Genomic DNA, 27,802 nt, shown 5'->3' with positions numbered 1-27,802 from the left:
AATGTTTTGTTTTGTTTTTTTCATGTAACTTAAGAGGTACACTTGTGTCAGTCCTACCAAAAGTAAGTGGTAATGACTATCTCCCAAATTAACAAGTGAATTACAACTCCAACAGAGAACAAGTAGAATGCAGCCTTTGAATTATCTCTTTAAAAAACCCCTATTCCTGTTGTTGGGCAGAATCACAGCCTCTGGGACAGAAGTCTCCTGTAAAACAATAAACCTTCTTTTTCCTTTTTCTCAAAACCGTGTCCTGGTTATTGAATTGGCTTTGGAGACAGGGACCAAGATTTTGGCAACATTACTCTTTTTTACTTCAGTGTTATTTTTCACCATGCAGATATCTTTAAAAGGAAGGGTTCTAGGGTGGGAGTGCCTAATAATGATCAGAAAGGACTGAGTCACAAGTTTGTCCTGAGTTAATTTGAGCCTGATTTCATAGACCTATAAATCTTCCTAAACTCCTACTTTGATAATTTGTTTTTCACTGATGTGATAATGAGTTATTGTCTTCATGGTTTTCAGAGACTGGCTGAAACACTAATTGCTTTTGTGACAATTATTTACAAAAAAAAAAAAAAAGTCAATTCTTTACTGTCCTATCTATTGTTGTCTTAGCAAGATTCCTGCCCTATTATATGCCTGGTCAGTCACCTGCCATTTGCCACTGTGAACCTCTGGACGGATCTGATGCTGAATACCCTTAACTGTCCATGCCCCACCTGATAGACAACAATTTTGGGTTCCCCCAACTTCGCCCCCTTTCAGCAGGAAGCAGTTTGGAGATATTGTTGCCCATTTTTTTCCATAGAAATGGAATGTAGAAATGGACAGTGAGGGAATGTAGCAGTGGTCCACTTTATGCTTCGAATATAGCCCTTGCTGCTCTGCCACTATGACTTATTTTTTTAAATGGACATGTTTCTTTCTCCTCCTTTCTCCTTGCTCCTGCCTTATGTCTCCCCTTCTCTAATCTCAGGGGAAACAGGATTACCTTTCTTCCCCAACCTAAGGCAGAGTTATCTGTCCTTGAGTACACACCCACCATGGGAACTAAGGAATTCATACTTTGGGGTGGCACCAGAAGATCTCAGAAATGATTATCTCCCAAATTCACAAGTGAATTATAACTCCAACAGAGAACAAGTAGAATGTAGCTTTTGAATCATCTCTGTTTCTGCTGTTGGGCAGAATCACAGCCTCTGGGACAGAAGTCTCCTGTAAAACAATAAACCTTCTTTTTCCTTTTTCTCAAAACCGTGTCCTGGTTATTGAATTGGCATTGGAGACCGGGACCAAGATTTTGGCAACATTACTCTTCTTACTTCAGAGTTATTTTTCACCATGCAGATATCTTTAAAAGTTCTGACGCATATTTAAACATCTAGACTTTCCTATTGAAAGGAAAGGGAGAAAGCGGGAAATGGGCGAGCAAGTAATGAAACACGGAGACCAGCCAGAGATACACATGAGAAAGTTTATTTGTCAGAGCTGAAAATAAAAGCAACATCCTTCCATAGTAGAGACAGGCAACACAAGCTTGAGTTCTGGGATTTTTTTTTTTTTTTTAATATTTTGTCTCTAGTTGTAGTTGGATCCAATGCCTTTATTTTATTTTTATTTGGTGATGAGGAGCCAGCCCAGCGTTCTGCATGGGCTATGCGAGCCTTCTACTGCTGAGTCACACCCCAGCTCCGAGTTCTGGGACATTTATGAGAGAGGCTCAGGCATTAGAGCCAGGTGGGTCCGAATGTGGGTGATTAAGGGTGAGGTTGGTTTGAGGGAGTGATAATATTCCCTTGGGCAGGAAAATGGGGGCTGTTACTTAGGATAGCCACCCAGATGGTAAGCAAGGACCTTACACCTATTAAAGGTGTTTCTTTTCCTTTCTCTTCCTCCTCCTCCTCCTTTTTCTGACTGGAGATCTCGCTAGGTTGATCTTGAACCTCATTCTCTGTGGTAGCGAGCTGGGATTACAGGTGTGCATTACCACACCCAACTCCATTTTGATGTATCTGTGCTATCAAAGCGTCATGAATCATAAAATGAATATGGTGACAAAATACACAATCAGAAGGTATCTTTGTTTTTCTTTGTGCTGGGAATCAAATCTAGGGCTTTGCACATATTAGGCGAGTATTACCAAAAGCTTGCTTCTTGTCCCTGATGCCCATGCAATAACAAGGACAAGGTTTTGAGTAAAAGGAAAAAGAAGTCTTATTGCTTTGCTAGCAAAGAAGAAACACAGGGAACTCCTGTCCCAGGGCCTGTGATTCTGCCCATCCAGGGGAGCAGGCAGTTTTTAAAGAGGTGACCCAAAGGCTACAGTCCATGTGTTCTCTGTTGGAGGTGTAATTCACTTGTTGATTTGGGAGACAGTCGTTTCTGAGAACTTCTGGTTCTATCCCTAAGTCTGAATTACATTGGTCCTGTGGCATGTGTGTGTGTACAGATAATTCTGCCTAGGATGGGGAAGAAAGATAATCCTGTTTGCCCATGGGATTAGGGAGGATCTAGAGAGGAACAGAAAGAAACAAGTCCATTTAAAAAATAAGTTAGAGTATCAGAGCAGCAAGGGCTATATTCACAGTATAAAGTGGACCACTGTTATATTTTTTTCTTCATTTTTTGGAGACAGTTTTATTCACTTTTATTTGAAATGTTTCTGAATACTTTTATTGCAACTTGATTCTTTCACTCTATCAGAAACCAATTTTGGTGATCAGTATAAGAAGCAGGTTCAACTTGCCTTTTTCCTCAAGTTACTGTTCTCATTTATATCATGTAACCATGCCATTTATTATGAAGTTTAAAAAAAGAGATTTTAATGAATCTGGGGATGTAGCAAGAGCAGAGTCCCTGGGTTCCATCCCCAGCCCCCCAGAATAGAAGGAGGAAATGGAGGAGGAGGAGGAGGAAGAGTTGTTAAAGTGTTTTGCTTTTTTGTATTTCCATCATCTCTAGATATCTGTGGCTCCTCAAGGCGTGGGCCTTCATCTTGGTACTCAGCATTGTCCTAGTTGTATTCAGAAGTGTGTCCCTTCCAGTAGCATTCCGCAGCTTCAAGCCAGAGCATGCGCACCTGCCGCTGAAACTTCTTCCTGAGGAGCGCCTCCGGAAACTGTTTTCCTATGATGGAATCTGGTGAGCCATTGAGTGTTCTCTCTCCACTCTCGCCCTCCTGCTCTCTCTTCCTTGCCTCTCATGTGGGCAGAGCCCCGCTATGCCCAGTGTACAGACAGCTCCCTGCCTTCCTGAACCTCTGCTGATCTGCTAAAGTGATTCCTAGTTGTAGGAGCCTGGTCTACCAGGAGAGAGCCTGGTCTACAGAGCACAATCTCTGTTCTCTGTAGCACTCAGCAAAATCCCTTAATACTTGGAGGACCCAATGGGCCAAGACTAAAGGGAGACATTTCGTTCCTATTGCTCTGCCCTCCCCTCCTCATGGGACTGGGACATTGCTGAGGTTCCTGTGGCTCTCAGGTGAAGGGGACAATTCAAGAGAGGGGAAGCCAGATGCTGAGGTTCATGCCTGTAATACCAGTGACTTGGGAGGTTGAGGCATGAGGATTGCAAGCCCAGCCTGGGATGGATGGGGAGATATATATGGAGAGAGAGAGAGAGAGAGAGAGAGAGAGAGAGAGAGAGAGAGAGATCAATGTCAATATCATGAGAGAGAGGAGAGAGGAGGGAATCTTCAATTCTCCCTTCCCTCCCTACCTGTGTCTCTGCTGGAGGATTCCAGGATCTCAAGTGTGTGATAAAGGAGATCCTTAGGGCTAAGGACACACTGAATTGGACCTCAGGTTCCCTCCCACCCAACCCAAGTTTACAGCCCTCTTGCTCCCTCTTGCTTCCTCTAGGCTGTTTCCTAAAAAGCAGTGCAAATGTGAAACCACCCATCAGCAAGGAGGTTATAACTTTCAGGATGCCTATAATCAAAGCGAGCTCCCAGCGGTGAAGGCAAGGAGACAGGCTGAATTTGAACACTTTCAGAGGAGGTAATGCGGGCTGGGGGGATCGTGGATCTGGGGAGAATTGGAGTGGATCCTAAGAAAAAAAAGAGGATTTCCTTCTCTTGGCAGGAGCTATCGGGAATAAATGAGAAGGGAATTGAGGACATGGTCCTTAAGAGAAGTTTTATAGAACATGCATAAAATATTTCATAACAGAAGAAGAAAAAGGAATGGAGGTATTTTGAAACTAGTTGTTAGGGTGATGGTGGGAGAGCCTCCATGCACCCAGGCATCTCAGTGGGTCGCTCTGTACTCATCACCAAGTTGCACTATTTTATTCATTTGTATATTGGGAACATACAGTTCACCTGCCATTTGTGCAAGGGGGAATGTCACTTTTTTTTTTTTTTTTTAATTACAAGAGGTGCAAACATTCAGCGGGTATCAACCAAGACTCTTAGTTGAAAAGGGAAGAAATTGATTCTCTGGCTGATATCAAGAGGGAATTGGTGGAAAGGATTCTGGGGTTTCACCAAATCCCTAGATGGTAAAATGGGCAGGCTGGAAGCTGGACAAGAGCCAAGGGGACACTAAAGGTCTGGTCAGGCCCCAGAGCCATCTGGTGCCTATGTTGTCATTAACTCTGCAATATACTGTCCCCAGGTCATTACCTTAGTGTTCTGTTGACTGAGCCAAAGTCATGAATCAAAAGTAAGAGAAGGACCCAGTCAAATCCCTCTGTGTTTGATTTTTGGAGTGAGCCACTATCCCCAAATCACATGCAAGTAGAGGAGTCCCTGGGAGAGAGATTCAGGCACCAGTAGGAAGGGAGTGTTGAAAACCACATAGCCAATGGGATACACAGGTGATTCTGCCATGGATTTGAACCTGGCACATCTGACTATGTGCAAAGCAATGGGGCTGGGGCATGGGAGGCAGGCCAGCTGCACTCAGGTCCTATAGCCTCCACCTTCTGCTAGTGACCTTGGCCAATCTGCTTAGCCTTCTCTGTAACACAATAATGGTACTTGGCTCTTAGGGTCATCCTAAGGATCTAAGGAGTTGATAGATGGAAAGGGCTTAAAACTGTATCTGCTTTGTAATATGATTGAACACCTTCATCATGATCATCCTGTTCTCTGTGAGATTATAGGACAGTGGGGAGATACGAAAAGGGCTGAAGATACAGCTTAGTGGTGGGACACGCACCTCGCATATGTAAGGCCTGAGTTCTATTATCAGTACTGCAAAATAAACAAATAATAACAATCTAAGTATAGAGATGGCCATACATTGGTGTAACAAGTTCTCACCTTGAGACCATATGTCTGATCGTCTCCCAGTTTCTCTCTGGCACTGATTCATGACATTTTTGTACACAGAGACTCCAAACCTTAGACAGTGGCTGACACAAAGAAATACTCTGTAAACATGCATAAAATGAGAGAACGGTGTAAGGGGAGGCACAGGGGACATGTTCCTATAGTTAGCCAGCTTCTGCCTCCACCCTGGGAACTGTTGGTTGTCACCAGGAGGGAATATCCCAGGTGGGGAAGGAAACAAAAGAGAAAGGTGTTTGAAGAGTCCCAGGGGGGTGAGATGGGGAGAGCCAGGGAAAGGTTAAGGGTCCTGGGTGGAGTGCTAGGGTGGAGGGAGCTGGGCAGAGGAATTATCAGAAGAGACTGATTCCAAGCAGGGAAGGCTATGGAGCTGGAGAAGTTCCTGGGCATGTCCGCATCTTCCCCTCCTCCCCCTGTGGAAATGCCCAGTGCTCTTGGGATTATACTAAACAATATAGGAATGAACAAAAGCCAACCGAGCCCAATAATAATGGTTGACGTGGATGGTGGTGAAGACAGGTATGCATCAAGCAAAGCCTAAGTGGTCAACAGAGGGACAGAAATAAGGCTGTAGGAGACATATCTGTGACAGAGGAGAAACAGACACTGCTTATTACATTTAAATATACCGAGAGACTTATACTATTGGCTCAGACTTCCAAGGTCAAGTATCAATGACGTACAGAAAGTTTTTAAGCAAACAAGGAAGTATAAGTTTGGCAAAGAAAATGTAGCAATTGGCAAAAAACAATCTATGGCTTATTCATGATTAATGTGAACATAGTTTCTTTCTTTTTTTTTTTTTTAAAGAGAGAGTGAGAGAGGAGAGAGAGAGAGAGAGAGAATTTTATTTATTTTTTAGTTCTCGGCAGACACAACATCCCTGTTGGTAAGTGGTGCTGAGGATCGAACCCGGGTCGCACGCATGCCAGGCGAGCGCGCTACCGCTTGAGCCACCTCCCCACCGCTTGAGCCACCTCCCCAGCCCAAGAACATAGTTTCAATAATATACACAGTGAATATTATTCTATACCAAAATCATGATGCAATTATTATGTGAGGAAAGAAAGTAAAAATTAGCTGGGCAGAGAGATGCTCAGTTCAGCTCCTCCATGATGTTCCTCGAATCTTTCTTTCTTTTCTTTTTTGGTTCTGGGGATTGAATTCAGGGGCACTCGGCCACTGAGACACATCCCCAACCCTATTTTGTATTTTAATTTAGAAACAGGGTCTCACTGAGTGACTTAGGGCCTTGCTTTTGCTGAGGCTGGCGTTGAACTCAGGATCCTCCTACCTCAGCCTCCTGAGCCGCTGGGATTACAGATGTGTGCCACCACACTCAACTCCTCACATCTTTCTTATTTAACTCTTGAAATACAGTGAATGCCTGCTTTGAGAAAGGTGTGAGTTAGGTATAGAGATAAATCTAATACAGACCCTGCACTCAAAGAGCTTATGATAGTAAGTGCACCCTAACCCATAATCAAGTGTCTATTCACATTAACACTCCCTGTGTGCCCCTATAGCGACAGAGTGACGGAACCCAGTGTTGAATTGTGAGTGAATGTGAACAGTCAGTGGTCCATGGAATGTATTTAACAAGTTGGGTGGAAGCTCAAGAGTTCAACTCAAAGCTCAGTGTTATCATAGTAGTTAGAGGGAGTGACATGGAAGATCTTGGGAGGGAGAATGGATTCCATATCTGATAATTGAGAAAAGAATATTCGAGAACAAGTTTCAGTCAAAGCCCAGCTTTCTCTTTGTTATTGAAAAGATGGCTTAGTGTTTTCATTATTGGCATCTGGGCCTGGGTCTGGGTTCCCATTCTTCCAGGAAAGGGGCTTCGTGTATTTCTGTGTCTCCAGTTTAGCACAGGCCTGGCAGACAGGATGCTATTAAATAATGTGGGACTCTGGGCAGAACTCTTAAGTGTGGTTCACTTCCAGCACAGAGGAGCAATTCTGAGGACAAAAGTTTCAGGTAGTAAAAGGAATTTGGTAAATCTAGATGCATTGGTAGGGAACAGAGCTCTATTAGGTAAAAAAAAAAGCAAGATGTAAGAAGATTGCACAGTATACCATCATTTGTGCTTTTAAAAGTCTAAAGGATATTCGTGAGTGTGAGTGTTATTTATTGAGGGTGTTGTTAAATGGCCTCCAAGCAGGGCCACCCTGATTTGGAGTGTTTGCCAGGTTCCCATACCATAGCTGATTTTAAGTTACCAGTATGACGTTACTGGATGTGGAGTTGGAAAGAGACATCTAGTAGGTCACAATTCTAAAATATCTCCACTGTACAGAAAGAGATTCAAGATCAGAGTTAATAGTAAAATACTTAAGAAGTGATGAGCTTTGAGTATTTGTTACCATTTTCTCATTACACTGTATTCATTTTTTTTTATTTATTTATTTTGGCACCCAGGATTGAACCCAGGGGCCCTTAACCACTGAACCACATCCCCAGTCCTTTTTTTGAGAGAGAGAGAGAGAGAGAGAGAGAGAGAGAGAGAGAGAGAGAGAGAGAGAATTTTAAAACATTTATTTTTCAGTTCTCGGCGGATACAATATCTTTGTTTGTATGTGGTGCTGAGGATCGAACCCGGGCCGCACACATGCCAGGCGAGCATGCTACCGCTTGCCACATTCCCCAGCCACTGCTTTTACCATTTTAAAACTTCAATTTGAAAAGTATTTCATTATTTTTATTTATTTATTTATTTTGGGGGGGGTACCGGGGATTGAACTCAGGGGCACTCAACAACTGAGCCACATCCCTAGCCCTTTTTTGGATTTTATTTAGAGACAGGGTCTCACTGAGTTGTTTAGGACCTTGCTAAATTGCTGAGGCTGGCTTTGAACCTGCGATCCTCCTGCCTCAGTCTCCTGAGCCACTGGGATTACAAGCTTCATTATTTTTTAAATACACATTTCTTGATTGATATGGTAGTGAAGCATGTTTCACATGTTTATTGTCATTTGCCTATTTATGCCATTTTTCATTTAAAAATTTTATCCTTTTCTTATTTGCATGCATATTCACTGGAATGGTCTAATTTTTCCCAAGGTAATTTAAGTGATATGCTTAGTTAACTGGATCCCTCAAAGTTACATTTTAACCACAGTTTTGTCCTTCAAAGACTCATTCTTCCTGGATTGGTATGCTTTTGCCATTGACTGAAGGATATCAACAACTATAGCAAACCATAAAAATAGTTACTGGGTTTGCTCTACAAATATTGAGATAACAACCACTCAACAATCAAGTTTCTTGTGATACAGCTAATTTTTTAGTTTAATACTGGAGAAAGATTCCTTCCCTTCCAGAATGGATCTGCATCTCCCTGTTGATAATAAGGACAGTGTACTGTCAATCACTTTATACCTGGCTACCAGGAAGTACAGATATGACCTTGGTTTTGAGCTACTGCAGGAGGGTTGACCCCCATCATCTGATAATTTCATTTTTTGTTATCTTTTTTAATATTTATGTGCTTTGTTGTATACTGCCCCAGTACCTTTGTGGAATAGAGCTTGAGGTGAGGAGTGAAAATAAAGATATGGGGGAGGGTGACAGGAACAATCTACTTTTGATTTCTCAACATGGGAAGGGCAAAGCTGTGTGTGCAGGGACCACTTTGAGGACCAACCACAGGACCAGCATCAGGGCAGCTGCTCATGTTTGCATTCTCCTGCAGAGAAGGGCTGCCACGCCCACCACCCCTGCTGGCCCAGCCCAACATCCCCTTTGGGTACCCAGTGCACGGAGTAGAGGTGATGCCCCTGCACACGATTCTCATCCCAGGTAGGTATACCAGCATCCTAGAGGCTGCAGACATTATTCTTACTCTCCTTAGGGAAAAAGGAGGGAGAAGAAGGAGTCACTCATTGAGTGCCAGCTGTATACACAGCACAACTCAAAAAGCTTGGTGTGATGTCATTTAATGTTAACCTCCCTGGTTCCACCACTGGCAATCTCCCTTAGTGGCTGTGATCTTCCTGGGGAACAAAGAAAATACAGAAGAAGGCAGACAGCTGTGTGTCTCTAAGCATCTTAGGGCAAAGTTGACTCTTGGGAGTATTTTAGCATGAAGGGCAAAGGCAACACATGAGCCGGTCTCCAGGGAGGGCATTTTGAAAAGCTTATTTCTGCTGGTTAGAACTCCCTCCATGGTAGATTTTTACACATCCCTCTAGTTCAGCATCACATCCCTTTTCAAAGCCAAGTGCAGTGTTACCAGAAGAGACAAGAAACATGAGCCTGCATGTGCACGTCTTCCCCCAGTGCAGAGATGGTGGATTCAGTGGGCTGGGCTGATGGACTCTTCTGCTCTGGGATCTTGAGGCAAACAGCCCCACCATGAACTCTTCAAGTATATTCTGGGTGGCAATGACAGCTGGGATGGGGCATATCTCCTGGAGCCAGATGAGCCCTCTTTAGGTCCTGTATCAATGAGCAAGAGCCAAATTACCTAAAGTCACAAGTCAAACAGGAAGCAATGAGTAAGTGCCAGAGGCAGGTACCAGAGCTGGGGCCGAGCCTCCCAGATGGGACAAAGGGAAGGGAGTAGCAGGGCCGAGCCTCAGCCCCTCTTCCAGGTGAGCCGGCTCCCTTCATTTCTGTTCCTGCCCTGTTGCTTTTCAAAGGCTCTACAGCTGAAATACAACCCCGGCCCTGAAATAAACTCTATCTATATTGCCAATTCTCTAGACGGTAAGAGTCTAGTAAGCTTACTCAGGCCACATAAAGAAGGTGTGTCTAAATTACAATTAAACATATTATAAAAATAGAGATTTTAAAGTAAATACATTTGGAGTGAATTGATAATGGATTTGAATAGTTTTTTTTTTGTTTGTTTGTTTGTTATTGTTGTTTTTTGTTTTTTTGGTGCTGGGGATTGAACCCAAGGTCTCCCATATGCTGAACAAGTGCTTTAACTCTGAGTTGCAACCCCAGCCCTTTTTATTTTGAGTCAGGGTCTCATCAAGTTGCCCAGGCCGGACTTGAACTTCAGATCTTCCTGCCTTAACCTCCCAAGTAGATGGGATTTCAAGTGTGTGCCACCATCCCCAGCTTTTGAATAGCTATTTAAAAACGCTTTTCTATTTGGGATGATACTTTTTATTATGGTAAAATATGTACAACACAAACTGTCATTTTGACCATTTTTTTAGAAGATAACCTTTTTTTTTTGGTGCTGGGGATTGAACCCAGGGCCTAGTGCATGCGAGTCAAGCACTCTACCAACTGAGCTATATCCCCAGCCCCAGAAGATAACTTTTTAAAATATATCTTTATTTTATTTATTTTTTATATGGTGCTGAGGATTGAACCCAGTGCCTCACACATGAGAGGCAAGCACTCTACCACTGAGCTACAACCCTGACCCTCATTTTGACCATTTTAAAGCATATAGTTCAGCGGCATTGAGTATATTCACACTTTTGTACAACCATCACCCATCTCTAGACATCTCTAGAACTTCTTCACAATTCCCAACTGAAACTTTTTATTTTATTTTTATTTTCCACAGTGCTGGGGATGCAATTCAAGGCCTTGCACATGCTCTGTAAGCACTCTACCACTGAGCCACACCTCCAGCCCTCCAATTGGTACTTTTTTTTTTTTTTTGGTACTAGAGATTGAACCTAGGGACACTCAACCACTAAGCCACATCCTCAACCCATTTTTCATATTCTATTTAGAGACAGACTTTTGCTGAGTTGTTTAGGGCCTTGATAAGTTGCTGACGCTGATTTTGAACTCAGGAGCCTCCTTTCTCAGGCTCCGGAGCCTCTGGGATTACAGGCATGCACCATCGTACCCAGCTACAATTGGTACTAAATACCCATTTAACAACAACTCCTCATTCCCCAGCCTCTGGCAATCCCCATTCTCCTTTCTATCTCTGTGAATTTTACAAATCCAGATCCCTTGTCTAAGGATGTCTCCATTGCTGCCTTCCCTTCAGTACCAGGAAGGAGCTGAGTGAATTCCCAGCATCCAAAGCTGAGGAAGGGCCCTGGAGGCCTTAGAACCACTTGGGTTTGTGAAAGACTGTGGCACCATCTGACAGCTTTGGAGAGAAGAGGTTTGTCAGCCAACACTCTGGAAAGCTGGTGACACTTAGAGTCTCTCAAGGATGTGTAGTTAGGGGAGAGCATCAGGGATCCTTGGCATCCTCTCAGATGGCGCTTTTTGTCCTTTTCCCTGTGTTCTCCAGGTCTCCAGTTTGAAGGTCCAGATGCCCCAGTCTATGAGGTAAGATTTCCCTTCCCAGCATTGCACTGGGCATCCTGCCGTTACTGCCCTTATCCAGATGAAATAGCCCATGAGCCCAAGGTGGGCCATGAGGAGGATGGGTGTAGAAGCATGATCTTCTCAGCCTTGGAGGTGGCTGGAGTTGTGGAGAGAATTCCCAAGGCCATACAAAGCATTGGGCCACCACGGAGGCTGCTATTTCTGCTGCAGAGAAAGCTGCTAGCTTGTGTGGCCTCTGGCTTGTGTGGCCTCTGTTGGGGCCAGGGCTGGCAGGACAACAGTGCTCAGTGTCCTTCTTTCCCTACTGAATGCTCCAAGTTGAGATCTTTTGAAGGGATATCTTATTGGTGGGATGTACCCTGGGTGAAAGGTAACTTTAGTTTTCCTACCTCTGCATGCCAGATAGAGGCTGGAATGGTGATGAGTGAGCTAATTCTGTCCTCTGTGGGTCTTCTCTGGTTCCCCCACCCGTTGAGCACATCCCCAACCTTGTTACTGTCACTTTCTTGTTGCACTGTTTTTAGTTTTTTTTTTTTTTTTTTTTTTTTTGGTGCTGGGGATTGAACCTAGGGCCTGTGTATGCAAGGCAAGCACTCTACCAACTGAGCTGTATCCCCAGCCCCTTTTGTTTTGTTTTATTTTTACATTTTTTGCTTGCAGTGCTGGGGATGGAATCCAGTGTTCTACCCATGAGCTATGCCCCCAGTTCCTTCTGCTCCCTTCTTTATGGTCCTTATCTGTAGCTGAGTAACTGTGTGTGGCTCTGTGCTGGTTGATGTCTTCCTCACTGGAATACCATGTTCATTCTCAGAGAGTAGCTGTTGATTAAATCATGTTTTCAGCAGGAGTGACAATCCAGTTGATTTTTTTTTTTTTTTTTTTTTTTGTACTAGGGATTGAACCCAGGGGCTCTCAAATGCTGAGCTTTATCCCTAGGCCCCTTTTGTATTTTATTTAGAGATAGGATCTTGCTGAGTTGCTTAAGGCCTTGCTAAGTTGCTGAGGCTGGCTTTGAACTCAGGATCCTCCTGTCTCAGCCTCCCAAGCTGCTGGGATTACAGTTTATTCTTTGTGTGTGTGTGTGTGTGTGGTGCTGGGGATTGAACCCAGGTCCTTGTGCATGCAAAGCAAGTACTCTACCAACTGAGCTATATCCCCAGCCCCTACAATTGATTTTTTACTTGTTATTTTTAATTATACATGACAGTAGAGTATATTTTGACATATTTATACAAACATGGAGTACATCTTATTCTAATTAGGATCCTAGTCTTGAGGTTGTAAATGATATTCACTGTGGTATATTCATACATGTACCTAGGAATATTATGTCAGATTCATTCTGCTGACTTTTCTATTCCCTTCCCCCCTCACTTTTTTTCATTCCCTTTTGTCTAATCCAATGAACTTCTATTTCCCCCACACACACCTTGTTGTATGTCCACAGATCAGAGAACATTCAACCTTTGGTCTGAAGGATTGGCTTATTTCACTTAGCATAATAGTCTCCATATCCATCCATTTACTGGAAAAAAAGTCATAAAGTCATTCTTTTTTATGACTGAGTAAAATCCCATTGTGTATATATACCACATTTTCTTTATCCATTCATCTGTTGAGGGGCTCCTAGGTTGGTTCCATAGCTTATCTCTTATGAATTGAGTTGCTGTCAACATTGATGTGGTTATGTCACTGCAGTATGCTGACTTTAAATCCTTTGGGTATTTTCATAAAGATACCTGGCTATCACTGAGTGTGATGACACACAACTGTAATCCCAGCAATTCAGGAGGCAGAAACAGGAGGATCGCAAGTTCAAGACCAGCCTCAGCAATTTAATAACGCTCTAATCAACTTAGTGAGACTCTGTCTCAAAATAAAATATAAAAAGGGCTGGGGATGTGGCTCAGTGGTAAAGTGACTCTGGGTTCTATCCCCAGCACCAAAACCAAACAAATCTACTTGATTATTGCAGAGGACAAGAGCAGAGAGTAAGCGTGGAGGGTGGCAGTGGGGGTGGAGAGAAGAGGTGTACAGCTAGCTGCATGTCTAAGATAGAGCTGGCAGGGCTTGCCCACAATGGGCTGTAGGTGAGAGGAGAAGAAGAGAACAAGAAAAACTTCCTTTGGGGGGCTTGAGCAGGTGAGTGGACAAAGTGCCATTCACCAAGCAGGGAGAAAGGGGGTGAGTGGGCAATGGGTATCTATCCAGTAGTTTCTATCAGTATCAAAACTATCAGTAATTCAGTGTCTAAGACACTGAGTTGGAGTTGCTTGGGAAGTTTCCTAGCAAGACCACCAACCAGGCAGCTAGATCACCAAAAGACAAGAGCTGGTTTGAAACCAATCATAAATAATTGTTTTCTTTAAAGTGATAAGAATGGATGAAATCCTTTAGCAAGAAAGTATAAAGTAAGAAGGGAAAGGGTCTCCAACCAAGTCCTGAAAATCTCCTTTGAAGGTTAGAGTAAGAATGAGATGGCAAATTGTCAAAAATAGCAGTAAGATCAGGCATGGTAGCTCATGCCTATAATCCCAGCAGCTCAGGAGGCTGAGGCAGGAGGATTGTGAGTTCAAAGCCAACATCAGCAATTTAGGAAGACCCTAAGCAACGCAGAAAGATCCTGTCTCTAAATAAAATACAAAAAAGGGCTGGAGATGTACAGTAATTAAGCATCCAATACCAAAACAACAACAACAACAATAACAACAACAACAAAAAACCACCAGCAAAAAAAAAATATGTATATAAAAAATAATAAAATAAAAATGTACTCTTAAAACAAACAGGGGCTGGGGTTGTGGCTCAGCGGTAGAGCGCTCGCTTAGCACATGCGAGGCCCTGCGTTCGATCCTCAGCACCACATAAAAATAAATAAATAAAGATATTGTGTCTAACTAAAAAAAATTAAAAATAAATATTTAAAAACAAACAAACAAAAACAAAAAAACAGGAGTACGGCTGGGGGTGTGGCTCAGTGGTAGAATACTCTCCTGGCATGTGTGAAGTCTTAGGTTTGATTTCAGTAACACAGAATAATAGCAAGAACAAATCTAATAAGAAGAATAAGAAGAAATCTTGCAAGCCAAGAAATACCCTATGTTTGCAGAAACAGTTCCTTAAACACACAGGAGTCCTAATACTTGGTCTAGGAGAGGATACAGCTGCAGCAGCTATTCCCTGCAAAACTAGAACTACAATGTCCTTCAGCCCTCCTGTCTAGCTCTTCTGTGCTCTGCCCCCTGCTGGTCATCCTGTGCATGTGCTTTACCTGAGAAAAGATACTTTCCTATCCTGGCATTTAGCATTTTTCTGCCAGGGGCCAGGGGCCTGGGGAAGGAAAAATGGGAAGTTATTGTTAAATGGATACAAAGAATCAGTTGGGATTGGTGAAGAAGTTATAGAAATGGATGATGGTTGCATAATAATGTGAATAAACTTAATACTACCCTAGGTCACCCTGACAGCTTCTCTGGGGACATTCAACACTCTTGCTGATGTCCCAGGTGATATTGTGCAGGGCAGAGGCCAGAAGCAGCTGATCATTTCAACCAGTAGCCGGGAGCTTTTGAAGTTCATTCTCCAGCATGTGACATATACCAGCACAGGGTACCAGCACCACAAAGTGGACATGGGTGAGAACCTGTCTTTGGACCGCAAATGTCTAAGGAACTAGAAAATACCACTGGGATTCCTCTTCAGTCTTCTTTCTCCGGGAAGCCTGCCTGTGTTTAAGATTCTTCATTTGCATTTATTTCTAATACCAGACTTCCCAATTCCTGTATCCAATACTATTCCTACATTGCCATTGATCCCGTAGGGTGACTCAAGGACAGAACAAACCATTCATGAGGCTCCCATCACACAACAGTGGGCTCGCTGAGGAAACCACCTGTATTAGTGTTCTGTCATAACAAATACCTGAAATGATCAACTTATAAAGAGGAAAGGTTTATCATGGCCCACAGCTTTGGAGGTTTCAGTCCATGATTGGTTGGGCCTTTGCTTTGGGTCTGTGGGGAGGCAGCAGATCATGGCATGGAGCGTATGGAAGCAAAAGAGAACAAGAGGCAGGGGCTAGAGTCCCACCATCCCCTCAGGGGCTCACCTGCAGTCATCTGAAGACCTCCCCATGCCCCGCCTCCTAAAGGCTCCTCCCCTTCCGGTGGTGCCACACTGTTAAGCAAGCCTTCAGCACATTTCCTTTGGGAGAGACTTACCCGAACCAAAGCACCATCCGTTTCTGTCTCCCATCCAGTTCTGTCTCCCTTCCCCAGTTCCCAAAGCTCAGTCTTCAGCTTTGAGAGGAGAGAGGAGGGAGCCAGTCTGTACATCAATATACTGGCCTGGGCTCTAACAGAAAGAGGACATGTGGGGGAACTCTCAGTTCTAAGGGCAGTGACTTTGTCTCCTCTCCCCGCTCCAGAAACCTCGGGAGAACAGTTCCTGCCATCTTCAAGGCAGCCTCGGTTTCCTTCTGGATCAGTTAAAATCACCCTTTTCTCTTCACTAGCCACACAGGATGCATTCCCAGGACACCAACAGAAGACAAATGCAACATGGGGCAGATCACTCATGACCCCTAGCTAAAAAGATAGTTCGTTCCACCTTCAAGTTTTAAAACGTTTCCCTTCAGAAAATGACCCTGTGAGGTGAAACAGAGCTGGTACTGTTATCCTGGTTTTGTAGGCAGAGAAGGCAGTGAAGTGATTTCTTCAAGGTGTTTCAGAGAGTACACGGCACAATCTTAATCCAGACTCTGGGATCCATAGCCCACTCCCCCCAGCACACTCTTACAGGGGAGAATGAGAGCTTCGGAGGCATTCATCAGGTTACCCTAAGGACAAGTCAGGAGCCCACAGGCCATAGGCTCTGTGGAGTCCTCAATCTTGTCCCTGCCAGGACTCACCCCACCACCTTCACCTGAGCCCATCAAGTCAGCTTCCTGGGGGTAGCGTGGAGTTCCACCCAGATGTGGTGCTGCTCAGGCTTTGACCTGTTTTCTCCCTTCAGTGATTCTGACATCCAAATCCTCAGTGGCCAAGTTCCCAGTGACCATCCGCCATCCGGTCATACCCAAGTTGTATGACCCTGGACCAGGTAAGTCCCTTGACCTTGGAGCTCCATTGTGGTATTGTAGAGTTACTGGTTGAAATTTGGAGGGGATACCTCTGAAGTTTGGAGGGGATACCTCTGAGATGGAGGAAAACTGATCACACCCACAGGGCTGGTAGGATTCTTGAGCACAAGTTTTGTTCAAGGGAAAAAAAATTTAGAACACATTCCCCTAGTATTGCTTCACTGTATTTACTTTCTATGTGGTTCCTGCTTATTTTGAAAAAAAAAATTATAACTTTTAATTTTTTTTTTGTACTGGGAATTGAACTCTAGGTCAATTAACTACTAAACTATATTCCCTCTCATTAAAAAAAAAATTTTTTTTAGCTGTAGATGGACACAATACCTTTATTTATTTATTTATTGCAAGTAAAATTTTAAAAAATTAATTCATTTATTTTACAGTAGATTGCAGCTTGACACATAGTACACAAATGGAGTACAACTTCTCATTCCTTTGGCTATACATGGCTTATTTATTTATTTATTTATTTATTTATTTTTACTTGGACATGGGCATGATCTATATTTTGTTTGTTTATTTATTTGTTTATTTATTGTGGTGCTCTGGATCGAACACAATTCCTCACGTACTCAAGGTAAGTGCTCTGCCACTGAGCCACAATGTCAGCCCTGTTTATTTATTTTTATGTGATGCTGAGAATCAAAGCCAGTGTCTCACACATGCTTGTCAAGCACTCTACTGAACTGTACCCTAGCCCTCTCCACCATGTTTTTAAAAATTTTTTATATTTTGAGACATTGTCTCACTAAGTTGCATAGAGCCTTGCTAAGTTGCTGAGGCTGTCCTTGAAGTTGTCATCCTCCTGTCTCAGCCTCCTGAGTCATGGCGATTTTAAGTGTGAGTGACTGGCGATTTATAACATTTTAATAAGTAATAGTAATAAAAACAGTGGTACTGGAGAGTGAACAGGTACATCTTTGGAATAAAATTGGAAATCCAGAAATAGACCCAATACATGTTGGAATTTCACAGTGTGATAAAAGTACCTTTTCAAATTAAATGGGGCAAATTAACAATTTAAAGATGGGTTAGTCAAGAAATCATGTGGGATCACTGTGTAGCTATGTGAAAGGTAAAAAGTTGAATCTATATCATAACTCATAGCAAAATAAATTTCAAATAGGTTAGATATCTAAGTATTTTTTTAAGAGAGAGTGAGAGAGGAGAGAGAGAGAGAGAGAGAGAGAGAGAGAGAGAGAGAAAATTTTTTTTAATATTTATTTTTTAGTTCTCGGCGGACACAACATCTTTGTTGGTATGTGGTACTGAGGATCGAACCTGGGCCACACGCATACCAGGCGAGCGCGCTACCGCTTGAGCCACATCCCCAGCCCATCTAAGAATTTTTAAAGTACTAAAAAAAACCCATAGAATTTAAAAAGTAATGCTGGCATGTAAGGCATGACACAAAGCCCAGAGACTAAAACCATAAGATATAACATTTTAGCTGGGCGCAGTGGCCCACACCTGTAATCCCAGTGGCTCAGGAGTCTGAGACAGGAGGATCGTGAGTTCAAAGCCAGCCCCAGCAAAAAGTGAGGTACTAAGCAACTCGGTGAGACCTTGTCTCTAAATAAAATATAAAATAGGGCTGGGGATGTAGCTCAGTGTTCAAGTGCCCCTGAATTCAATCACCGGTACCCCCCCAAAAAAAGATATATAACATTTTAAAATGTTTTTATGGCAGAAGCCCACCATAAGCAAAGTCAAATGACAATGGACACATGGGGGAAATGAACATCTTCAACACACATTAAAGTCTAATTTTATTTAAGAACACCTATAAATTATTAAGGAAAGAACATCCAATAGGCCTTTGGTAAAGCACTCAGTTCACAAAAATATTATATTCCACAATATTTTTAGTGATTAAAATACATGCTCTAACTGGGTGCAGAAGCACATGCCTGTAATCCCTATGACTCAGGCAGCTGAGGCAGGAGGATTACTAGTTCAAAGCCAGTTCAGCAATTTAGCAAGGCCCTAAGCCACTCAGTGAGACCCTGTCTCTAAATAAAACACAAAAAAGGGCTGGGGATGTGGCTAGTGGTTAAGTGCCCCTGAGTTCAATCCCTGGTACCAAAAAAAAAAAAAAAAAAAAAAAAAGTTCAATCCAGATGTGCTGACACAAGCCTGTGATCTCAGAGACTCCAGAGGCTGAGACAGGAGGATCACAACTTCAAAACCAGGCCCTGTGCAACTTAGTGAGACCCAGTCTCAAAAAAAAAAAAAAAAAAAAAATTAAAAAATTAAAGGGCTGGGGATATGGCTCAGTGGTTAAGCATCCCAGGATTCAATCTCCAGTATCAAAAAATATTAAATAAATAAATAAATGGGTGGATAGATCAATTAAAATATTTGATGCTAAAAAAAAGTGCATATGGGGGGGCTGGGGAAGTAGCTCGGGGGTAGAGTGCTCACCTAGAATGACCAAAACCCTGGGTTCAATCCTTAGTACAAAGGAAGGAAGGAAGAAAGGACGGAAGGAAGGAAGGAGGAAGGAAGGGAGGGATTCATTGTACACAAATGGAGCACAACTTTGATTTCTCTGGTGGTACATGATGTAGAGTCGCACCATAGGTGCAGTCATACATGTACCTAGGGTAATTATCATTCCACCATCTTACCTACCCCCATGCCCACTCCCTTCCCCTCTCCTCGCTCTCCTTTGCCCAGTTGAAGTTCCTCCATTCTTCCCATGCCCCCCTCCCCCATTATGGATCAGTGCCAGATGCCAAGTGCCAATGTCTCGGCTTGGCACAGAATCACGAGCCACCACACAGCTTTGCAGGTTCAAACAGCAATTCTTTATTCCCGATCTCACACCAGCCTCCACACACGTTCAGGGGCAATTCCAATATCTCCGATCCCAAATCCTACTCCACGAGGCTTTTTTCCAAATCCCATTTTAATCTCATGAGAACTCAACAAGCCGCAGGAACACTCTAATCCCAGCAGCAATAATCTTCAACCTCAACTTCCCTAAAACCCATATTCTTAAACCGGGAAACGCCTTAAACCCAAGGACCGGGATACTTCCTCAAACCTGCAGGATACTTCCTCAAACCTGGATCCACCCTTGATCACCTTGAGCAGGGTCATCTTTCTCAAACACACAAGCAAGGTCGCAGCAAATTTCCAAGGCAAGTCCATTTAACATGGGGTACACTGGCAAGGATTACGATGCGTCATACCTACTTGGCCTCAGCAGATCAGCATCCACTTATCAGGGAGAACATTCGGCCTTTGGTTTTTTGTGATTGGCTAACTTCACTTAGCATGATATTCTCCAACTCCATTCATTGACCTGCAAATGCCATAATTTTATTCTCTTATAATGCTGAGTAATATTCCATTGTGTATATATACCACACTTTCTTTACTCATTTGTCTACTGAAGGACATCTAGGTTGGTAAAAAAGAAAAAAAAACATTTTTAAAGGCTTTAAAGGGGGTGGGAGGGAGGATTGGTTCAGCAGGGTCTTGAGAACAATTTTTTTTTCTTTTTTGGTATGGGGTTTGGGGTTTGGTATGGGGTTTGCCTAGGGGCACTTAACCACTGAGCCACATCCCCAGCCCTTTTTAAATATTTTATTTAGAGACAGGGTCTCACTGAGTGGCTTAGGGCCTTGCTAAATTGCTGAGGCTAGCCTTGAATTCCCCATCTTCCAGCCTCAGCCTCCATAGTGAATGGGATTTCAGGATTGCACCACCACCCCCCAGCTTGAGGACGCTTTACTTGCCTCTTTCCACTGGTGTCTTTTCCCTCCATCAGATTCACTAGGAGCTGAAGTAAAGGTGGAAGACAAAATTTTTAAGGGGATTCTGGAATGACTTCTGATTTCTGTCATTCTGAAAAAGTGGCTCTGCCTGGGGTTATGCACGCTCACCTACCCACAGTAGTAGGGTGGACTTTCAGCAGGAGCTAACTCCATCCACACCAGCCTGCTGACATCCCCAAATTCAGCTGGGGGGTAGGGCTCCGCCTCCACTGGCTGACTCCAGACCACCTACCAGCTCCAGTTGTTTCATCATGGGATCTTCTCCTTGGAAAAGCTGACCTTTCCCCAGTCTTTTACGTAAGTCACGTGCCTCAAGATGGACAATTTAGTCCAGGCCTTGCAGTCTCCAAATGGACCTCCTTCCTTCCATATCTTCCTGAGGAGAATGACCAGGTAGGCTTCTCCTAGGGCTTGGATCTGATGGCAGGAACAGGTCTCAATTTCTTAAGACCTGGGGTCTGTGACTCTCCTCCTTGGACCTCTTGAGTGGTGAAACTCTGAGCATCTTAACTTCTAGTATTAAGATGGAAGCAGGGTGCCTGTAAAATGCTAAAGAGTGAGTGGAAAGAAAAAAAAAGGAAGCATTCTAACAGACAGTAGGAAGATGGCATAGCAGAGCTCACAGAACCAGGAAAAGGAAAAGATGTAAAATTTCAACAAGTTGGGTGTTGTCAATGCTTTCAGTTTCCAATCAAGTGACATGTGGCATGAAGAATCCCTCAGGGCAGGCGCGATGGAATACACCTGTAATCTCAGGGGCTCTGGAGGCTGAGACAGGAGGATTGTGAGCTTAAAGCCAGCCTCAGCAATTTAGCGGGATCTTGTCTCCAAATAAAATTCAAAAAAGGGCTAGGGATGTGGCTCAGGGGTTAAGGACCCCTGGGTTCAATCCCCAGTACCAAAAAAAAAAAAAAGGAAGAAAAGAAGAAGCCCTCAGGAGGCTAGGGCGTGGTTCAATAGTAGAGCACTTACCTAGTGTGTAAGGCTCTGGGTTCGATTCCCAGCACTGGTAAAATAAAACCAAGCAACATCAGAGAACAAGTCAAGACAGTGAGGCTTCCTACAAGACAAAACTCTGCATCTACTCTTTTTTTGTTCAGAGAAGAAGCTCAGAAATCTGGTGACCATTGCCACCAAGACTTTCCTCCGTCCCCACAAGCTTAAGGTCCTACTCCAGAGTATTCGAGAGTATTACCCAGATGTGACTGTGATCGTGGCTGATGATGGCAAGAAGCCCCTGGAAATTAAAGATGACTATGTGGAGTATTATACAATGCCCTTTGGGAAGGTATGTCCCTCTCAGGTCTGGGGGTACTTTGCTCCTTGGTCAAGAGGGCCCCAGAGTCAAGTTCTGCCCTGATGGGGCTACTATAGTGGTCTCCAAAGACAAGAGGAGTCCTGGAGTGGGAGGGCCTGGGGCCTCTCCCTGAGTCCCTTTGCTAACTCCAGATTCAGAAAGAAATCGGGTCACCCTCATATTTCTGCATTAAGAAGTGGTTATTTCATCTTCCTTTATATTTGGTGTGGAAATGACAAGGGGTCCTTATAAATTACTTGCCGTCTCTGACATCCCAAGGATTCTTGAAGTGTAGCTCCAACAGCAGAGAATTCTCTCTTCCCCACATGCCTTCCTGCATGGGTAAAGGAGGAAATGATTATAGTACTTTTCAGATGTCCCCCAAACTTCACATCTCTTAGGAGGTAGAAAAAGAATCACAGGAATTCTGTTAAGTGAAAAAGTTCTTCTGTCCATTCATGGAGTCCACAAGGCCAGTGAAGACTTTTTTTTAAATATCTCTATCTTGTTTATTTTTATGTGGTGCTGAGGATCGAACCCAGTGCCTCACATGTGTGAGGCAAGCTCTCCGCCAAGGAGCCACAACCCCAACCCCCCAATGAAGACTTTCTAACTTTTCTTTGTCCAGAAAGTCACTCTCTCTTACTGTGTTTCCCTGAGACATGGACTCCCTTTGCCCAGTGCTTTTCAACCTTGGCCGTGTATTGGCTTCACCCCCACAGATTCTGACATAATCCATGAGGGGGTACAGTCTGGTTATTGGGAAGCATCCCCAGCGATTCTCCTTGTTAGCCAAGGTGGGCAACTGCTGATCTAAACTTGTGCCACTTACAGGGTTGGTTTGCTGGTAGAAACCTGGCCATATCTCAGGTCACCACCAAATATGTTCTCTGGGTGGACGATGACTTTGTCTTCAACAACAAGACCAAGATTGAGGTGCTGGTGGATGTCCTGGAGAAAACTGAGCTGGATGTGGTAAGGGACAGAAGGGGAGGCTGGAGAAAAAGAGAGGAAAGGACACCGAGAGGGAGGGAGGGAGGGAGGGAGGGAAGCTGATGCCACAGGTGATAGATGAATAAGTCCGCACAGCTCTGGGCCTGAGAGCACTGCACAAGAAACCCGAGGAATCGGGAGATGTGAGTTCTGCTTTTGCCTCCACACTTGCTTTTCTTTGAGCAAATACACCCTCCCCTTAAAATTCACAGTTGTTCTACTTTTAAAATGGTGTGTTTGTGCATCACTTCCAACTCCCTCAGAGGACCTATGGGAGATTAAAAAGAGCCATGCTTTGGTTCTGTCACAGAACATTTTTTTAAAAAAACAGGGTAAAGCCACCCTTATCTAATGCTTGAGACCAGAAGTGCTTTGTAATTTGGATTTTTAAAACTTTTGGAATATTTGCTTTGTTTGGTGCTGGGGATTGAACCCAGGGTCTTGGGCATGTGAGGCAAGCACTCTAGCAACTGAGCTACACCCAAGCCCCAACTTTTTGAATATTTGTGTATATACAATGAGATATCTTGGATGGGACCCAGATCTAAATGTGAAATCCATTTGTTTTGTATATACCTTATACATACACATATCCTGAAGATAATTTTATATACTATTTTGGGAGTGAGGGTACCAGGGATTGAACTCAGGGCCACATCCCCAGCCCTATTTTGTATTTTATTTAGAGACAGGGTCTCACTGAGTTGCTCAGTGCCTTGCTTTTTGCTGAGGCTGGCTTAGAACTTGAGATCTTCCTGTCTCATCCTCCCTAGCTGCTGGGATTACAGGCATGCATCACCATGCTGGCAATTTTATACACTATTTTAAATAATTTTGTGCATGAGGCAAAGTTTCCTGGTACAGAATTTACCATTTGTAGGGTCATGTTGCCTCTTAAATGTTTTGGGTTGTGGACCATTTAGGATTTCAGATTTCAGTATTAGGAAAGCTTAACCTGTAGTACAAATTTTAAAAGCCACATGACCCCAGTGGCATTTTATTTTATTTTTTTAAAATGTTTTATTTATTTATTAATGTTTATTTTTTAGTTCTCGGCGGACACAACATCTTTGTTGGTATGTGGTGCTGGGGATCGAACCTGGGCCGCACGCATGCCAGGCGAGCGCGCTACCGCTTGAGCCACATCCCCAGCCCCCCAGTGGCATTTTAAAAAGAGGAAAATAATAAAAACATCAAGAGTCAATTAACTAGCCAGGCACAGTGGTACACACCTGTAATCCCAGCGGCTCTGGAGGCTGAGGCAGGAGGATCTTGAGTTCAAAGCCAGCCTCAGCAACTTAGCAAGGCATTGAGCAACTCAATGAGACCCTGTCTCTAAATAAAATATAAAAGGGATTGAGGATATGGCTCAGTGGTTGAGTGCCCCTGGGTTCAATCCCCGGTACCAAAAAAAAAAAAAGTCAATTAGCTGAGCTGGGCACTATAGCACACACCTATAATCCCATCAATTTGGGAGGCTGAGGCAGGAGGATCTTGAGTTCAAAGCCAGCCTCAGCAGATTATTAAGGCACTGAGCAACTCAGGGAGACCCTATCTTTAAATAAAATATTAAGGGGCTGGGGATGTGGCTCAAGCGGTAGCGCGCTCGCCTTGCATGCGTGCGACTCGGGTTCGATCCTCAGTACCACATACCAACAAAGATGTTGTGTCCGCCGAGAACTAAAAAAAAATAAATATTAAATAAAATATTAAAAAAGGTTGGAGGGCTGAGGATGTGGCTCAGCGGTAGAATGTTTGCCTTGCATGTGCGAGGCACTGGGTTAGATCCTCAGCCCCACATAGAAATAAATAAAACAAAATAAAGGTATTGTGTCAATTTACAACTACAAAAAATATATTAAAAAGGGCTGGGGATGTGGTTCAGTGATTAAGCACCGTTCAATCGCCAGTAACCCTCCCCCAAAATTATTTTTTTCAATTAACTATAGAAAAAAGAAGGAAAAAAGGATCCTAAGGTAAGGTAGCATGACCACAGTGGAAAATCCCCAGAGCATTGAATGAACTCAGACATAGTTGGTTTCCCCATACCAACAAGTCACAGTAGCTTACACAAGAGGGAACGTGTAGTTTCTGCTCTTTTGAAACTCCATGCTGGCAGTCTGGTCAGCTTCCAAGAGCATCCTAGACAACTACTTCCTCTTGTCACCCCTTGATCCCCCCACCCCACCCCTGCAGGCCAGAAACAAGGGGGAGAAGGAAGTCCAGGGCAAACAGGTTTCTGTTTCTTTTCTGGGTTTGTGTGTGTGTACGAGGAATTGAACCCAGGCACACTTAACTACTGAGCCACATCCCCAGCCTCTTTTTTTTTTTTTAATTTGAGACAAAGTCTTGCTAAGTTCCATAGGGTCTCACTAAATTGCTGGGGCTGGCTTTGAACCCTGATCCTCCTGCATCAGCCTGGGAAGCCTCTGGGATTATAGGTGTGCATCACCACACCTGGCCTGCAAAGGTTTCTTTTAAGGACATGAGCTAGATGTTGCACACACTAGTTCTAAATCATATCCCTCCAGTCAGAATTTAGCCACCAGATTAAACTATGATGCAGGAGGTGTGGGAAATGTCATCTTTAGTTGGCTAATTGATTTTAGCCAACTTAAATTTATTCCACTTAAAAACTCAGAGGGTTCATTTATAAAAAGTAAGGAAGAAGGAAAAGATGAGAAGGAACAATGTAGACCTCAGTGTGTCACCTTTAAATGATGGTGATTGTTTCAGGACTAGATATACAGTCTGCCCCTGGTATTGGTGAGTTCTATAACAGAGGACCTAATCAACCTCTGATCAAAAATGGCAGGGGGTGGAGTTATCTTGTTGCTGACATGTACTAGGTAGTTAGAACACTCGAGGGTCACGACTATATTGAACCTGTACAAATTTTCATTTCTTATTATTATTCCCTAAACAATACAGTGTAACAACTACATTGTGTTAGGTGCCATAAGAAATCCAGAGATGATTTTTTTTTTTTCAGTGCCAGGGATGGAACCCAGGACCTCAGCTAGGCAAGTGCTTTACCATTGAGCTACACCTCCCGCCCTAGAGAAGATGTAAAGTATACAGGAAGATGTGTTTAGGTTATTTGCAGAAATTGTGCCGTTTCATACAAAGGGACCTGAGCATCTGTGGAGTTCTGTATCTGCAGAGGGTCTGAGAACCGGCTCTCCATGGATACCAAGGATGACGTACTTGCTCATCCTGTTTTGCTGAAGCTCAAACATTTAAATGCATTTATCCCCCATGGGTGCATGGACAGGCAGCATAGAGAGGTAAGCCAGGATCAGACAGAAGGGAGCTTAGATACATCGCCTTCTGCAAGGAGATCTGGCAAATGCACACTTCACAAATGGACCATTGAGAATAGGCTGCCTCTTGCTTGAACTAAGATAATGGAAGGAAGTGCTGAGAGATCTTGCACATCAGGAGAGCTTGTGCTCCTGTGATCAGAACATAAGGTAGCAGTTGCCTGACTTTTGGACTTGGGAAATGCTGTTCACATCAAGGAGATCAGGGAAGGCAGGAATTCAAAGCTCCAAAAGGCCCCGCAGCAGTATAGTACAAACTGTGGTCGCAGAGCAAGAAGAGAGTAACTGAGGGATGGTTTGAAGGGCAAATCCAGAATAGGTGCGATTCTCATCACACGGGAGGTGTGGTCCAGTGGAGCTTCCTGGAAGAGGCAGGATGCTCTCAAACCACATCTCTGTGCCCTCTGGCTAGGTGGGTGGCAGCGTGATGGGGAACGTGTTCCAGTTCAAGCTGTTGCTGGAACAGAGCGAGGCTGGTGACTGTCTTCACAAGAGGAACGGATGGTTCCAGCGCCTGGACGGCTTCCCCCGCTGTGTGGTGACCAGTGGCGTAGTCAACTTCTTCCTGGCCCACACGCAGCGACTCCTTAGAGTTGGCTTTGATCCCCGGCTGCAACGTGTGGCGCATTCAGGTGGGAGGCAGGAGAAGCTGGGGAAGGGAGCCGGGCTGGGCGTACCCCGCCGCAGCGCGTTCTCACCAAGAGCCACACCAGTGGGTCTCCTACCTCTTTCACCCCAAACTAGGGAGCTCATGATCTTTCTTGCCTCCCTCTCTCTTCACCTGTCTTCCACTTCGGTGCCTCTCCCAGGCTGTCCCTGCCCATCTGAGATGCCCCCTACAGCTCTGCTCTGCTTTGCAGTCTTTTTCCCTGAAGTCCTCTCCTATTAAAGCGCTGCTGGTAACTACCCCTGCCTTTCTCTCTCAATCCTTCCAAACTGGAGCCCACAGTTCTGTTCCGTAGAAGCCTGATCATGCCTCTCTGCCTGAGAAATGAGTTTATTGCCTCCCAACACATCAGGACAGGCAGGTTCCTGGAGTTCGGGGTGTGGCTTTACACGGAGCTGGACCTCTCTAGCTTCTCCCTTGGCCGCCCTCGCAGAGCTGCATGCAGGAGGCTCTCTGGCGGCAGCTCTCATTTCTTCTCCCGCTCTCCCTCTCTTCACAGAGTTTTTTATTGATGGGCTGGGGAGTCTGCTGGTGGGCTCATGCCCAGATGTGGTGGTCAGTCACCAGCCCCGCAGTCCATCGGAGGACTCGGAGTTGGCCGCCCTGGAGAAGACGTACAGCATATACAGGACCAACACCAGGGCTGGGGTCCAGTTCAAACTGGCTCTCCACTACTTCAAGAACCATCTCCAGTGCTCCACATAAAGGCGCAGAGTACAGGAAAAGCTCTAGACTGACTGGTTGTGGGTATCGAGGACAATGGAACTGGCAAGGGCTACGGAGCCCTAACAAGATGAATATCAGCGAATTTGCTTGTGGATAGGGCAAGTTGGATGTCTCAATCAAAGGTTAAGGGTCATTCTCAATGATCAGGGCAATGGAGACTACATTAATAACAATAATTATCTGTATGATGCCTTCCCTTTTATGAAGCATTTTCACATAGGAGTATATCACAACATCACATCTGATTTCACATAAAAGAATATATTGGTTGGTGTCCTTGGTCAAGAGAACAATTGCTGGATCCTTGAGGATTATTT

The 27,802-nt window shown here is 44.0% G+C and overlaps 1 protein-coding gene across 1 annotated transcript; it reads left to right on the top strand.

Annotated features, from left to right (window-relative positions):
• The first annotated feature begins 1,750 nt into the window (after positions 1 to 1,750).
• B4galnt2 (beta-1,4-N-acetyl-galactosaminyltransferase 2 (SID blood group)) lies at positions 1,751 to 27,464 on the top strand. The gene is made up of 11 exons (XM_026386803.2): positions 1,751 to 1,766; positions 3,051 to 3,144; positions 3,864 to 4,001; positions 8,991 to 9,097; positions 11,517 to 11,554; positions 15,009 to 15,189; positions 16,568 to 16,654; positions 21,580 to 21,767; positions 22,611 to 22,751; positions 26,505 to 26,724; positions 27,259 to 27,464. The coding sequence occupies exons 1-11, from the start codon at positions 1,751 to 1,753 to the stop codon at positions 27,462 to 27,464; spliced, it is 1,416 nt and encodes a 471-aa protein (XP_026242588.2).
• The last annotated feature ends 338 nt before the right edge of the window (positions 27,465 to 27,802 follow it).

This window comes from Urocitellus parryii, chromosome 7 (assembly GCF_045843805.1).
Source record: "Urocitellus parryii isolate mUroPar1 chromosome 7, mUroPar1.hap1, whole genome shotgun sequence".
Lineage (NCBI taxonomy): Eukaryota > Metazoa > Chordata > Mammalia > Rodentia > Sciuridae > Urocitellus > Urocitellus parryii.
The sequence above is the reverse complement of the archived record's forward strand: the minus strand, read 5'-3'. Positions and strand labels throughout refer to the sequence as shown.